General features: G+C 34.1%; 1 protein-coding gene across 1 annotated transcript in view; it reads left to right on the top strand.

Annotated features, from left to right (window-relative positions):
• Positions 1-14,939, top strand: part of LOC131956903 (uncharacterized) — a 44,828-nt gene that overhangs the window by 21,473 nt on the left and 8,416 nt on the right. The window contains exons 30-39 of the mRNA XM_059321532.1: positions 425-534; positions 7,077-7,221; positions 7,819-7,998; positions 8,382-8,482; positions 8,605-8,732; positions 9,191-9,294; positions 9,790-9,983; positions 10,762-10,943; positions 12,583-12,841; positions 14,255-14,511. Of these exons, the coding sequence (XP_059177515.1) occupies positions 425-534; positions 7,077-7,221; positions 7,819-7,998; positions 8,382-8,482; positions 8,605-8,732; positions 9,191-9,294; positions 9,790-9,983; positions 10,762-10,943; positions 12,583-12,841; positions 14,255-14,511 (1,660 nt within the window). The remainder of the gene's footprint in view (positions 1-424; positions 535-7,076; positions 7,222-7,818; positions 7,999-8,381; positions 8,483-8,604; positions 8,733-9,190; positions 9,295-9,789; positions 9,984-10,761; positions 10,944-12,582; positions 12,842-14,254; positions 14,512-14,939) is intronic.

The following is a 14,939-nucleotide window of genomic DNA, read 5'->3' as shown; positions in this document are numbered from 1 at the left end:
ATGTTTTCTTTTTAGTTAAATGTGTATTATGTGTTTTCTTTTTAGTTAAATGAGTGTTTTGTTTTGTTAATTGTTAATCTGTGTTTGTGTTTTTTTTTTCATTTCTAAATATGAGTTACATAATTTTAAAAGTTGTATGAAATGTTTAAACAAAAAACTGGACAAGGGTTTACATTTTCTAAACCCTAACCTATACCCAACATTTCCACCAAAGCTGTTAACATTACACATTTAAAAAAAAAACTTCACCATTAAAATTTTTAAAAATTTCATCCCAGAACCTCCTGTTTTACATTGTCAACTTCATTTTTAGTTTATAAGTGAGTCCCATAGTGTAATTGTTTTATGAAGTTTATCACTGAAGCTGAAAACCTGTACAGCAATAACAAAGACTTGGTATTAACATTTCCTGTCATGTTTTCAGCCTACAGCTTACAGTGCTGGCCAGCCTCCTATTGCTAATTGTATTTGTGATGGAGGACTTCTCTTCACTGCTGGCTTTGCTCCTTGTAAGCTCACATTTAGGTTGCCTTGGTAAGTTTAGCTGCAGTTTTACATTGTTTATACTGTTCTATGGGAAATTATCATTGATTGTGTTGCCCAATTTAGGCCCTTTTTAGGTTGCCAAGGTAATTTAAGTGCAGTTTTACATTGTTTATACTGCTCTATTTGAAATTATCATAGCATGTGTTGCCCAATTTAGGCTGAGATTTAGGTTGCCAAGGTAATTTAAGTGCAGTTTTACATTGTTTATACTGCTCTATTTGAAATTATCATAGCATGTGTTGCCCAATTTAGGCTGAGATTTAGGTTGCCAAGGTAATTTAAGTGCAGTTTTACATTGTTTATACTGCTCTATTTGAAATTATCATAGCATGTGTTGCCCAATTTAGGCTGAGATTTAGGTTGCCAAGGTAATTTAAGTGCAGTTTTACATTGTTTATACTGCTCTGTTTGAAATTATTATAGCATGTGTTGCCCAATTTAGGCTGAGATTTAGGTTGCCAAGGTAATTTAAGTGCAGTTTTTCATTGTTTATACTGCTCTATTTGAAATTATCATAGCATGTGTTGCCCAATTTAGGCTGAGATTTAGGTTGCCAAGGTAATTTAAGTGCAGTTTTACATTGTTTATACTGCTCTATTTGAAATTATCATAGCATGTGTTGCCCAATTTAGGCTGAGATTTAGGTTGCCAAGGTAATTTAAGTGCAGTTTTACATTGTTTATACTGCTCTATTTGAAATTATCATAGCATGTGTTGCCCAATTTAGGCTGAGATTTAGGTTGCCAAGGTAATTTAAGTGCAGTTTTACATTGTTTATACTGCTCTGTTTGAAATTATTATAGCATGTGTTGCCCAATTTAGGCTGAGATTTAGGTTGCCAAGGTAATTTAAGTGCAGTTTTTCATTGTTTATACTGCTCTATTTGAAATTATCATAGCATGTGTTGCCCAATTTAGGCTGAGATTTAGGTTGCCAAGGTAATTTAAGTGCAGTTTTACATTGTTTATACTGCTCTATTTGAAATTATCATAGCATGTGTTGCCCAATTTAGGCTGAGATTTAGGTTGCCAAGGTAATTTAAGTGCAGTTTTACATTGTTTATACTGCTCTATTTGAAATTATCATAGCATGTGTTGCCCAATTTAGGCTGAGATTTAGGTTGCCAAGGTAATTTAAGTGCAGTTTTACATTGTTTATACTGCTCTGTTTGAAATTATTATAGCATGTGTTGCCCAATTTAGGCTGAGATTTAGGTTGCCAAGGTAATTTAAGTGCAGTTTTACATTGTTTATACTGCTCTATGGGAAATTATCATTGCATATGTTGCCAAATTTAGGCCCACATTTAGGTTGTCATGGTGAGTTTAACTGTAGTTTTACATTGTTTTTACTCTTGGATGGGAAATTATCACTGCAGGTGTTTCCCCATGTGGTGCCCAATTTAAGGTGCCATTGTAGGTTTTAGGTGTATATTTTTTATACTGCTGTCATGTAAATGTACATGTTGTATTGTGACCTACTTAGGTCTTTTTGCTTTTAATCTCCTGAGTTATGTATTTGACCTTGGGAGAATTGTCAGTTCACAGGTTCATATCGGTCAACTGAACTCTGTCACATCAGGTGATTGTATTTTAATCTCTGGCAGAACCTCAACCAATGGTCTTGCGACCGTGAGGATCCTTGACAGATCCTCAGCCAATAGTCGTGGGACTTTTGAGTTATTTCCCCTATTATTGAATGCTATTTAATCTCAGGATTTTCAAGTTCAAAGGCAGCCAGATTGACCTTAGGACCAGGAGAGTTGTGCCGGTGGTTATGTGTGCCACATTTTGAGTATTGTTATTTTGTGACATGATTAACACCTTTTGTATAAGGTATAGTGTGGCAAGTTGTAGTATTTCAACTATTTTGTTCTGGTGTATTATTGCACCTTTTTGATTACTTCGGTGATAGTTTGATCCTTTATTTGGATTTCTATTGTTGTAGAGGCAAACGTCTCTTCTTGGTTTTTTGTGGTAATTATGATGCCATTCAGTTGTGTGAAGTAATGATCTTTATTGGTGTATAATATACTAAGCCACAGCTGTGATATATTGTGATTTTCTCAAACTGTAAGTTGGAGTTTTTGAGTTTATTTATTGTACTCTTAGAGTCTGTACATTTTGAACTTACCTAGTGTCATAATCTTGTACATTTATTAAAAAGGTATTGATAGTTTAAGTCGTGTTGAGTCTCTTCGATTTGTCGTGTTTTACCCCTAGACAACATTAACGAGCTCACGGCAAGTTGTTGGGATTCTCTAAGAGTGACTTCTATCGGTACCATACCAAACGAACCTGGGGTGTCCGCTCCCTCCGCGGCTGTCGGAGAGCGGGCCATAACAAGTGAGGGCTCGACCGGTATTTTGATTTATGTGCAAGTTTGGCACTGGTTTGAGTTTGTGATCTAGAGTTAGGTCAGAAGTTCGAATAAGTTGAACTAGTTCTTGAGTAGTTGTTTTTGTTATCAGTTGAAGGTAAACATTGTTACTTTGTAGCTATGGAGGCTTTGTTGTTAAGTCCTACTGTGGAAGCAGTTGAGAACTTAGGTAGGAAAGATTTGATAACAGTTGTCAAAGAGTTAAACCTGGAGTATACTGTTACGCAGACCTCTAGGGTGTTGAAGGACAAAGTTATTGTCTACTTCATTAATGAAGGTATGTTAGATGAGAGCCTCCTTTCTGAAGTTTTGGCACGGGAAGTGAAAATTGTTGATAGGGAGTTTGAGGCCAGGCTAGAGTTAGAAAGAGAAGTTCAGATGAAGAGGTTAGAGTATGAGTTTGGTATTATTGGCAGTAGTTCGAGGTCAGGAGGTCCTTCTCAGTTGTCTGTGGCCCAAACATTGGCCAAGTTTTGCAAATTAGTCCCTAAGTTTGATGAGTCAGATCTTGTTGTATTTTTTAATACATTTGAGAACATGGCCGAAAGTTGTCAATGGCCTAGTAACGTAGTCACGACGTTATTAAGCACTGTTTTAATTGGTAAGGCTGCCACCACATACCAGGCACTCTCTCGCGAAGTCCAGTCCGATTACAAAAAGGTCAAGGCTGCCATTCTGAAGGCTTACGAAGTAACTCCAGAAGCCTACAGAACTAAGTTCAGAAAAATTAGGAAACAACAGAACCAAACCTATGTTGAGTTCCTTTTTGAAAAAGAAAAGGTCTTTTCAAGATGGCTCCATTCCGAGAATGTCGACGACTTCGACAAACTCAGAAGTCTGATACTAAGAGAAGATTTTCTCAACGCAGTACCAGAAGAGATCAGACTACACATCTTGGATAACCGAATAACAGACATCAAAAGGGCAGCAGAATCAGCTGATACCTACGAGCTGGTGCATAAGAAGTCACAGGGTTCTGGTACCAAATTCAATCCGGTACTCCCTCTCATCAGCAACAATCCCCCTGCTGGCCAGTTGCTGAGATCTCGTCAGTCACCACAGAAACCCAGAGTCATAGCCAGGCAACGACTGATCTGCCACTATTGTTCTAAGCCTGGGCACGTCATCAAGAACTGTTTCCTGCGACAGCGAGACAACAGAGAGTATATACGAACATCATCTCGTAACGCTCTCCCCCATCAAGCAAGTCCAAAGGTGAACCTCGCCCGTCGTGATGACACTACACCAGCGTGTCCACAGGGAGGTAATGAAGTGCCCACCACTTTCGTCCAGTCATCTTATGACTATCCTCTTCACCGACCGGTTACATCAGCAGCAACCAATTGTGAAGAATCGAGAACTGTTGGCTTCACGTCATTCATGACAGATGCTGTCATCAGCAACCCTGGAGATCCAGGATCATCGCGGAACATAGTAGTCCTAAGAGACACTGGGGCTTCTCAGTCACTTTTGCTGAGAGACTCATTGAAAATTGCACCAGAAACCAACACCGGTGATGTCACCATCATCCAAGGAGTGGGAGCTGAACCAACCATAGTTCCACTACATAAGTTCAACCTGAGACATCAGCTCATCCAAGGAGATGTCATCCTTGGGGTGATCGATTCCATACCTGTCCCAGGTGTACATTTGCTCCTAGGTAACGACTTAGCGGGAAGCAAAGTCCACCCCCAGGAAGTTCAGAACCCGTTCTCTACAGACCCCGACTGTGAAAATGAACTGTTCTTTTGGCCGAGAATGCACAACGATGACACCCGTTATTGTAGACATTGTAAGAACTGTCAGTTGGTTGGGAATCCCAATCAAAATATTCCCAAGGCCGATGAAACCGATTCCTGTGCTAGACGAAGCATTTAACAAGATTACCAAGGACTGCGTCACCTACTTCCCAAACCAGAGAAAGAAACAACTGGTTTATCATGTAAACTCACTAACTCTTTCTCCACAGCTAAGATTACATTTCCTATAAGTATATCTAGTAAATTTGATGATGCTACTCTTAACAAGTTAAAGTCCCCAAAATTGTTAAACACTAAATTTTTGGCCCATTTAGAAGACCATCTTGTACGTTTATCCTCTGATGAGAATCAGAAATTATCACAGGTAGTTAAAACTTTACCCTCCATTCTTAGGGATGGCTGGATATTATAGACGTTTTTGTAAAAACTTTTCAGCTGTTGCCGCCAGTGAAAAAGAAGCAGTAGCTTTAGTCCCGTCCTTACAGCATTTTGAGGTTTATGTCACTTCCTCAGTAAATCCAGTCATGGTATTTTCTGACCATGATCCTCTTAAGTTCACTACTAAGTTGGGGCAGAATAACAACAGAATTTTGAGGTGGTGTCTATTTTTCCAAAACTTTAATCTGGTAATTTCCCATATTAAAGGAACTGACAACATTGTAGCTGACTGTTTGTCAAGAATGTAAAACAACTTTTGATGTTCACATTGATCTTGTGAAACTTTTTTGGTTAGTTATAACCATTTTGCAAACGTTATGTTTGATTAAACTGTAGCCTAGTGACTGGAGTTCCAAACTTTCAATCAGATCAGAATTGTAAGGTTGTTTCAAAACTGATTACTTGTTGAAAATGCCTGTTATTTTCAAATGAACCTTATTTAAAGGTGGTTTTGTATAATGTGCAGTGAGTTGTTATAAAATGTATCACATTATTCAGTTGATGTTGTAGTGGGACGTATAAATAAAGGAATTAAGGTGTAAGTTTCCCACATGTTATATCCAGATGGATATGTTGTGTTACCTTTGCATAAGGAATCTTAATGTATTCTTATTTTGGGAAAGATTATTCCCGTTTGGTAAATTGTAAAAAGGTGAATTGTTTCCCTTTAATTTTTAAGGATGTTTTTTCCTGATATAGAAATTTTGTTAGTTACTATAATTGGACGTTTTTTATGTCAGATTTGTTCAATATAGTGATTGCCATTTTTGTGAAACAAAAATGCCTCTCTAAAAGGGAGGGGATGTGACCTACTTAGGTCTTTTTGCTTTTAATCTCCTGAGTTATGTATTTGACCTTGGGAGAATTGTCAGTTCACAGGTTCATATCGGTCAACTGAACTCTGTCACATCAGGTGATTGTATTTTAATCTCTGGCAGAACCTCAACCAATGGTCTTGCGACCGTGAGGATCCTTGACAGATCCTCAGCCAATAGTCGTGGGACTTTTGAGTTATTTCCCCTATTATTGAATGCTATTTAATCTCAGGATTTTCAAGTTCAAAGGCAGCCAGATTGACCTTAGGACCAGGAGAGTTGTGCCGGTGGTTATGTGTGCCACATTTTGAGTATTGTTATTTTGTGACATGATTAACACCTTTTGTATAAGGTATAGTGTGGCAAGTTGTAGTATTTCAACTATTTTGTTCTGGTGTATTATTGCACCTTTTTGATTACTTCGGTGATAGTTTGATCCTTTATTTGGATTTCTATTGTTGTAGAGGCAAACGTCTCTTCTTGGTTTTTTGTGGTAATTATGATGCCATTCAGTTGTGTGAAGTAATGATCTTTATTGGTGTATAATATACTAAGCCACAGCTGTGATATATTGTGATTTTCTCAAACTGTAAGTTGGAGTTTTTGAGTTTATTTATTGTACTCTTAGAGTCTGTACATTTTGAACTTACCTAGTGTCATAATCTTGTACATTTATTAAAAAGGTATTGATAGTTTAAGTCGTGTTGAGTCTCTTCGATTTGTCGTGTTTTACCCCTAGACAACATTAACGAGCTCACGGCAAGTTGTTGGGATTCTCTAAGAGTGACTTCTATCGGTACCATACCAAACGAACCTGGGGTGTCCGCTCTCTCCGCGGCTGTCGGAGAGCGGGCCATAACAGTATATATGACCCTGGCTGTAGTAGACCCTTCCATACCTAATAGTTTCACATGTTTCCTCAAACCTCAGTGTGTAATGAGAATCTGTGGTGAGAAACATGTCCAGCCATCTTTGTTTTTTTTCCCAACCAGATTATAGTATTTATCTTTTATGGGTGGACTTGACAACCTCCTACACATAACACTGGGATTTGACTTTCACATTCACTATGATTTCCTTGAACATTACACTTCGTTACTGACTATTAATTTTTTTTTTAAATTTATTTTGCTTTGCAGGGCAAATTATGAAATAGTTGATTTTTCAAGTGAAAACTTGGACACAATGCAGCTTCTGTCTTCATCATTTCTCATTGCATTGTGGGTTGTTTTCGCAGCATTCCTTATAGTGGCTAGAAGAAAGGATCAACAGGAAAAACCATTTGTGAGTTTTAGGGGTTTTTGTTAGCGATACTTGTACAAATGGTTAAGGCTCAGTGAAGAGAAAACTTTGTTGTTTTCTGAAGCAATATTTGCCGCTATCCTCACCTACAAAATCTATTATAAATGTCTGACAAAATTTACTTACTATGTATGATGCTTTTGAGCTGTGAAAATATATTTACACTTTTGTTAAATTAATAAAGTATTAATTAGAATTGGTACTGAACATTGTCAGTGAATTAAAAAAAAATAAACTATTTTAAAATTTCCATTTTTGAGCATTTATAATTATAATGTAGACTTAACATAAAGACCCAGTATTAAAATATATCTATTGAACAGTATTTAACTTGTATTACTCTACAATATTGGATTAAAATAAATTTTGTTTTGTATTCGCAATTCTATTTTTTTAAATTATTTTGATATTTAGATTTTACAGGGAAAGGTTTTAACATTTTTTCAGATTTTTTAAATTACTAGAAAAGTCTACTTTCTAAAAAAAAATATTGATTTTATTCATGAGAAGTTCTAATTGTTACAAAATATTGATTTTACGGGGAAGGAGTTTGATCACTTTAAAATATTGATTTTACAGGAAAAAAGTTTCATTCTACCAGAGCTATACACACCCACTGGGAAAGATCAATATTTAATCTGTGTAGCCACAGGCTGGATGAGGGGATCTAGTACTGCTTCAACTGTCTCTTTAACATTGGTGGGGTCTGAGAATGTTAGCACTGTGTATAGGTTGTCTGCCTTTGATCAGCTCTTTAAGGTAAATGTTTAGAAATACCGTAGACCTTAGTGCACTAATGAAAGCATATAGTAATACTACTAATGTAATTATTAATAATAGTTTAAAATTAAAAACCTAATTAATTGATGAATAATAAAATTGTACTATTATTGTATGTAGCTGACATAAGACAAATGTTTTTAATTAAAATCTGAATTAATTGTTGATTACTTACATACAATACTAAATATTGGAAACAGCTTGCTTAGAAAACAAGCTTTCAGTTGAATACTTAATTACTTGTTGAGAACTTTTAACTAACTTTACAATCTATTTGCTGTGTCTGGCTCTATTTTCTGATGTCTAAGCAAATAAATAAATATATTTGATGATGTTTGCTAACAAACATATACAATCTATAGACTGGCTCGGAGCTATGGTTTTTAATAAGCAGCAAAAGATCTTTGGGAAGCCTTCAGAATGTGATATTGTCTCTAGACTGTGTTGATGAATACGATGCTTGGTACGTCTGCTTAAATTCACAATTTTTTATTCTGCATCTAAGTCAGTTTTTAAAACATGGACAAAGGATATTTTTATTGTGATTAAACTGTCTTTGTTCTAAGTGGCATAGTTATGTTGTAGGTATGTCAACCATGTTTTTCTGAGAAATCTGGCCACCAAACAAGACAGCTATTGTATCTGTGAAGCTTGGATACCTGACCCTCAGACCCATCACAACTACATAGTGAAACCTGTCACTTCCTCATCCGGTCAGTTCACTTGTAATTTTAACATTTTATCCCATTATCTTCCAAACTAGATTTCAACAGTCTTGCCTTAATTATCACATACAAACTTGAACAGCATATAATAGAACTAACCCATCTCTAGCTTTTTTTTTCTCACATGTGACTGTAAAAAAATTCTTTTACTCTGTTAACCTATAAAATTATTGCCACTAAATTTCACTTAAATTGTATTTTGTATTAATAAAAAAATGACAAGTAGACCTACACAAGAAATTGACTCGTATAGTATGTGCTATATTTCAAGAATTGAAAGCTACATGAGACATAAAGCAACGTTCAGTTATAAACTATGGTCTTCAAACTTTCCAGCATTTTACTTGCAGCTGTTAATGGTCCCTTACTGTCTGTGCCACCAAGCCTAATTGGACAAAAGTTCTTGACAGAATAAAGTAGCATATGCTTGATTTTTTTACCTCTAGGGTCAAAAGCTCGCTTGATTATTTTTAACTTCATTCGTCTGTTGAGAAATCTTCATTTGGCTCTTGGGATGTTTTACAATGTACAAGGAAGTGCCTACTCCAAGGTAATCATCTGTGTTGTCTATGCAAATGTATGTAATAAAAGTTTGGGTGTTTTTACCTCTGGTGTTTGTTAAAAACTTAGCATGAAAACTAGATTCAGTATTTTAAATTGCAGACATTATAATTTTTGGAGTAAAATTGGAACAATTCTTTACCAACATTAGAGCAAAATTGGAACACTCTATTACCAAATGTTGGAGAGAAACTAAACAGTTTTCTACCAAATATTGGAGTTAGGATTAAAATTTGTTTAACCTAATGCTGAAGTAAAAAATAATTCTTTATCAAATGTTGGAAGAAAGATAACCATTCTCTTCAAGAGTAACAATATTTTCAACTGCAATTAAAGCCAAAACTTATAATCAATGTATGTCTACAGATTTTAGTGTATGAAAATGCTTTTGTTATGAATTGATTTATCCCCATTGCTTGCATGTCATGTATTATAATGTTTAGACATGTTTAACATTTCTGCTGTGAATTCATCTCATCCCCAGTCCCTGCATGTCCTGTGCTGCCTATGTGCGACCCTAATGACCATGTGCATCTGCCTGTTGAACCTAGGCTCCACCCAGAAGTTTCTTAAAGGAGATGCAAAGCATATGGTCAAAGACCAATACGAAGCCCACTTTATCAAGACAACACTGTTTTCTTCACTTCCAACTTTTTTCATCAGTGTCTACTTAAAATAGTGAGAACTGTTCAGCATTCACTGGTAGAATGTTCATCTGTGTTTGTCCACTTTGTCTGTCAGTGTTTATAAAGTGTGTACACAATTCCAAAGCATTTCAACAAATAAATCAAAGGACTCCTAACCAAACTTTAAAAAAATCAACTTGTATTAATGTGCTACACATGTTAACATATGTTGATAACACTTATTACACCCACTATGATCATTATTTTTAAAGTTAGTTACTCATTATAGAATCAGAAAAAAAAACCTTGCCTTAGGACCCAATAAAACACTGTAGATCTACCCATAGTTCCGATGTTATTTCATCTAACACAAATTGGTGTGTTTTAAATAGCATGGTATTTATCAACAAAACTACTTTTTTTTTAAATCAGCAAAATTAAAGAGAATACCTGTCAATTGGTCAAATCAATAAAGCTAATGGTTTCTAAAGTGAAAATCCTGAATTTGAACCCTTGGGCAGATGAGGCTCAATAGTTGGGGACAGCAACCCTTTTAGGAGAGACAACTCCAAAATTAAACAACTGCTGTCTTGTAGTTTGTTCTTGGTTGAACAAAGGCTATGGAAGCAAACCTGAATAGAAAAGCAGGCTGAAATTGGAGTCGATGGCCTATATGGCACATAACATGTTGACACATAATATTTGATTGTGTTGGAGGAAATACAGTCCAATAATACAATTAAGAACGAAAAAGAAGAAAGTGAAACCAACAACACTACTACTTTTATCAACTACAGCAAAATTCTCATCTCCACTTTTTGTGTCAACAGCATCTGTGAGTACACATTTCAAGGTATGAGAGTTGAGTTTCCAAAAGTTAGAATAACTCCCCCCCCAAAGGTTGCGCTAACCTCGGCCCAGAGTATTGCCACCCATGTAACCACCAGCTCTGAAGTCGACACCCAGAAGTATATTCCTAAACTTTCCAGGCACTCCAACTCCATCTGGGAAGGTGAGTGTCACACACCTTATAAGTCATCTAATAAGTAAGTCACTATGTCATTTATAAGTCATCTAATAAGTAAGTCACTATGTCATTTATAAGTCATCTAATAAGTAAGTCACTATGTCATTTATAAGTCATCTAATAAGTAAGTCACTATGTCATTTATAAGTCATCTAATAAGTAAGTCACTATGTCATTTATAAGTCATCTAATAAGTAAGTCACTATGTCATTTATAAGTCATCTAATAAGTAAGTCACTATGTCATTTATAAGTCATCTAATAAGTAAGTCACTATGTCATTTATAAGTAAGTCACTATGTCATGTATAAGTCATCTAATAAGTAAGTCACTATGTCATGTATAAGTCATCTAATAAGTAAGTCACTATCTCATTTATAAGTCATCTAATAAGTAAGTCACTATCTCATTTATAAGTCATCTAATAAGTAAGTCACTATGTCATTTATAAGTCATCTAATAAGTAAGTCGTTATGTCATTTATAAGTCATCTAATAAGTAAGTCGTTATGTCATTTATAAGTCATCTAATAAGTAAGTCACTATGTCATGTATAAGTCATCTAATAAGTAAGTCACTATGTCATTTATAAGTCATCTAATAAGTAAGTCACTATCTCATTTATAAGTCATTTAATAAGTAAGTCACTATCTCATTTATAAGTCATCTAATAAGTAAGTCACTATGTCATTTATAAGTCATCTAATAAGTAAGTCGCTATGTCATTTATAAGTCATCTAATAAGTAAGTCACTATATCATTTATAAGTCATCTAATAAGTAAGTCGCTATGTCATTTATAAGTCATCTAATAAGTAAGTCGCTATGTCATTTATAAGTCATCTAATAAGTAAGTCATTATATCATTTATAAGTCATCTAATAAGTAAGTCGCTATGTCATTTATAAGTCATCTAATAAGTAAGTCACTTTTTCATTTATAAGTCATCTAATAGCTAAGTCATTGTGTCACTTATAAGTCATCTAATAGATAAGTCACTTTTTAAAAATCAAAGAAGTCTTTTTAAGTTATATAATTATATAGTCGCGGACTACCCTTTTAAATCATCTGAATAGATAAGTAACTGTGTTTGAACACAACCTTAATGTGTTATCTGAGAGGTGAATGATTGGGTCACTACCTATTTAGGTATCTGGGTAGGTAAGCCACACTGTTTTTGGACACAACCTTTTATCTGAATAGGTGTGTCAGTGAGTTTAGAAAAAAAAAGACCCGAAGACCGAACATAGATACATAACTATGACCAATAAAAGGAAGTTAAAGAGATTTAATAACCAATATATAAAAAATAACCATTAATTAAATATTAAATTTGACCTTTTAGCATCACCAATAAAAATGAAATAGTGGTTGATGTACTAATTTTAATTAATTTACCAAAATAACTGTTAATTTTATTTTTTTGAGTTTGAGCTTATGTTTAGATTTTAACTTTTTTATTTCTGCTGTTAAAAAAAAACACTCTACAAGTTAGCTTAGTTTTGGTTTTGTTCAGTATCATTATGTTAAATGATTTGTTGTGCTTATAAATAAGTTTATGCCATATAAAGTTTAAGCCTAGTTAAGTTTTTTGTTTTATTTGAAAATAATTGTCATTACTATTCAGATTCTCAGATATTTAGTGACTCTAAGACTTCTGATATGAGGGACACTACTATAGACACTACTGAAATTACCTCAAAGGATACATTAGACTTTGCACCAAATCCTACAGTACTAGAGGACCTCATGTCCAGTCTTAGCATGAGCAGTGGTGGGACATCAGTAGACAATCTAGTAAACAAGTCATCCTTCAACTTCAACATCAACCGCAACAACAATCTCAACAACAACTCCGCGGGACAGTTGAACACTCCACTCCAGAGGTTGGTTTTAGCTTGTATGAGAAGGAGCTTTATCTTTCAGCGATCTTTCCTCTTGTCACTCGTTTGTATTTCTGTTTAAAACAGATGTTTTGGATTGAAGTATTATCAGACATTTACTTTCTTTGATTTAACAATGTGAAGTTGTAATATTATCAGGCATTTATTTGGTTTGTTTCAACAATGTGAAGTTGTAATATTATTAGAAAATTAATGTTTTGAAATGGTAAAGTTGTAATATTAATGTTTCCATGATGTGCAGTGAAGATATTGTTAGGAAATTATTGTGATTTGTTTCAAGGATATATTGCTGTAATATAACTAGGAAATTATTGTGATTTGTTTTAAGGATATATTGCTGTACTATAACTAGGAAATTATTGTGATTTGTTTTAAGGATATATTGCTGTAATATAACTAGGAAATTATTGTGATTTGTTTTAAGGATATATTGCTTTAATATAACTAAGAAATTATTGTGTTTGTCTCAGAAATGTGAAGCAGCAATGTTATTAGACAATTATGTTTGTTTCAAGAATTCTGTATGATTTTAACATTCATTTTATTTCTACATTTCAGACATAAAGTAAATTCTATTTTTTACACTATTTTTATTACTACATTTCCAGTCAAAATTAAATTTTTTTTATCACTATTTTTACTTTCTCGTATATACGAAGTATAGAGAAAGTATTGTAATCGTGCAAAAAAAAAAAATCGAGATTTTTACAGTTCTCGACGTTTTACACCTCACTGATACGGAAAAACATAATTTTGCAATCTTGTCCGTATGTCTGTGTGTCTGTGTGTCTGTGTGTGTGTGTGTCTGTCCGTGTGTAAACACGATAACTTGAGTACCGTTACAGCTAGGTTGATGAAATTTCATATATAAGTATTATATCAAAATCGTAGATCCGTATCAACTTTTGAGCGATTTCCGACAACCGGAAGTGGTACTTTTCCTACTTTGAATTTTTCAAAAGCCTATAACTTGAGTACTATTTCAGATAGATAAATGAAATTTCACATGTAAGTAAAAGATCTAATTCTCTACCTTCTGTTAAATTTTGAGTAATTTCCGTTGACTGGAAGTAGTAATTTACGCTACTTCCGATTTCTCAAAAAACTAATGTAAATTTTTAAAGTACTAATAATATTGCGCACTATTATACGCGTTTTTATTCGGCGTTTGCTTGGTGCGCAATGTTTTTTTTATGAGATTCTATTCTATTTTTAAAAGTTTAAGTATTTAAAATGGATTAAAAATAATAGCTATATCCCCAGTTACCATCCCCTGTTGTTTTATATAAGAATATTCGAGAAAGTTTAGGGGAGATCACTACCGGTTTATTATTACTTAATTTCTAATCCAGAGTAAATTATATTTTTTACACTATTTTTACTACTACATTTCAGACTAAGTTCAAGAGCAAGGTGGCCATGGCTGTTTGCAGTCAGCTGCATGCTGTATATTCAAAGTATTGTAATCATGACGTATATTTTAGCAGTAGTTGGGTTTCAGTACCAGGATGTCAAATATTTTCTACTGGTGTTCCTGTCAGCCTTCACAGTGGTTTTGTTTTTCTTGCACCCTATATTTATCCTCGTGTCTGCCGTCTTTGTGACAGAGAGGTATGAGCTCTTGAAGGGTGAGGGAGACTGTCGCATGCAAGGTGAGTTGAGGCAAATTGTCTATGATTTATTTCTTTAATTAAAAAATAATTAAATGAAGATAGAAAAAATATACTCTTAACTGTATGTTTGATAAGTTGCAAAAACTGTGTTTAATAACTATTAAAGGCTACGTTTTTATTTAGAAAATCTAGATTGAAATTAGATATATTGATCCTTTTAAGAAATAAAAGATATCGGATTCTGCTATGGTTTAGTTCTTTGATTAAAATTTAAAAATTGTGTTTTTTGTTTGTTTACTGTAACAGCTGAGAAAATATATTTCATCAGTTTTCATTGGTTATCCTACATAGTTGTTGAATGTTCATTGTAAAAAGCTATAAAACTTTTAAGCTTACTTGTATGTTTTGATTTTATCACTTACTGATGGTAATTAGTTTTTCATAATCTGTTATTAACGTGTTGCTAA

Source organism: Physella acuta, unplaced genomic scaffold (assembly GCF_028476545.2).
Source record: "Physella acuta isolate Inbredline_101_S28 unplaced genomic scaffold, ASM2847654v3 ptg001183l, whole genome shotgun sequence".
In the NCBI taxonomy this organism is placed as follows: domain Eukaryota; kingdom Metazoa; phylum Mollusca; class Gastropoda; family Physidae; genus Physella; species Physella acuta.
The sequence above is the reverse complement of the archived record's forward strand: the minus strand, read 5'-3'. Positions and strand labels throughout refer to the sequence as shown.